The sequence below is a fragment of the Aethalodelphis obliquidens genome, unplaced genomic scaffold (assembly GCF_003676395.1).
Source record: "Aethalodelphis obliquidens isolate GAN/ISIS:26980383/991018 unplaced genomic scaffold, ASM367639v1 scaffold5236, whole genome shotgun sequence".
NCBI classification, from domain to species: Eukaryota; Metazoa; Chordata; class Mammalia; order Artiodactyla; family Delphinidae; genus Aethalodelphis; species Aethalodelphis obliquidens.
The window spans coordinates 1-1,041 of record NW_020843138.1 but is presented as its reverse complement, the minus strand read 5'-3'; the positions used below and the strand labels follow the sequence as shown (position 1 = coordinate 1,041).

The following is a 1,041-nucleotide window of genomic DNA, read 5'->3' as shown; positions in this document are numbered from 1 at the left end:
CGGGCGCGTTGTCGTTCACGTCGGCCACCTCCACGGACACGCTGGCCATGGTCGACAGAGAAGGCGAGCCCCCGTCCCTCGCGATCAGTACTAGAGCATATTCCGACACTTTCTCTCGGTCCAGGGCGCTGTCCAGCACTAGCGAATAGTAATTCTTGAAGGTGGACACCAGTTTGAAGGGGACTTGGGGTGTTAGTGAGCAGGTCACCCGCGCATTGCCACCGGCGTCATGGTCGGTTACACTGATTAGAGCGATGACAGTCCCCGGTGGAGCATCCTCTGGAATAGAAAGCAACAGTGACGTCACTAGCAACTCTGGGGCATTATCGTTGATGTCCAAGACTTCTATCAAGATTGTGCAGTGACCAAACATTGGGGGATTTCCTTTGTCAACTGCTTCTATTTGAAGTTTCCATAATTTAATTTCTTCAAAATCTATTTTTCCATTCACTTTTATTTCTCCACTGTTTGCATCTATGCGAAAAGAGGCTTCTGTATTAGAGGAGACATCAGTTGCAAAGGAATAAAGAATGTGGCCGTTTGAACCCTCGTCCAAATCCGAGGCGTTAAGTCTAATAACCAGTGTACCGTTTCTTGCATTTTCCAGTAATTTTGTACGATAAACTGCTTTGTCAAACACTGGGGCGTTGTCATTTACATCCAGCACTGTGATGTTTAACTCTACAGTGCCTGTCAGCTCAGGTTTGCCCCCATCCGTTGCTTTGAGCACCAAGAGAAGCTCTGAAGTGACTTCCCTGTCTAAAGGTTTTTTTAGTACTAGTTCGAGCGGTGTTACCTGCTCGTCGTTGGTCGGTACTTCCAGAGAGAAATACTCATTGGGGCTCAGTCTGTAAGTCAGCAGAGCGTTGGCCCCGATATCTGCATCGGAGGCGCCCTCTAGTGAAAAATGAGAGTCAAGAGGCCTAGTTTCGGAAATAAAGAGATTTTTGTGTGTCGCTGGGAATACAGGCGGATTGTCGTTAATATCCTTTATTTCCACCTCCACATGGAACACCTGCAGCGGCCGGTCCACGATCACCT

At 48.3% G+C, this 1,041-nt stretch overlaps 1 protein-coding gene across 1 annotated transcript; it reads right to left on the bottom strand.

The window, feature by feature from the left end:
• Positions 1 to 7: 7 nt before the first annotated feature.
• On the bottom strand, positions 8 to 1,036 carry LOC113617280 (protocadherin alpha-10-like; the record flags this gene model as incomplete). Its single annotated transcript, XM_027100504.1, has 1 exon — positions 8 to 1,036. A coding segment is annotated over one exon (1,029 nt), but the record flags the coding sequence as incomplete, so codon positions are not given.
• Positions 1,037 to 1,041: the final 5 nt, after the last annotated feature.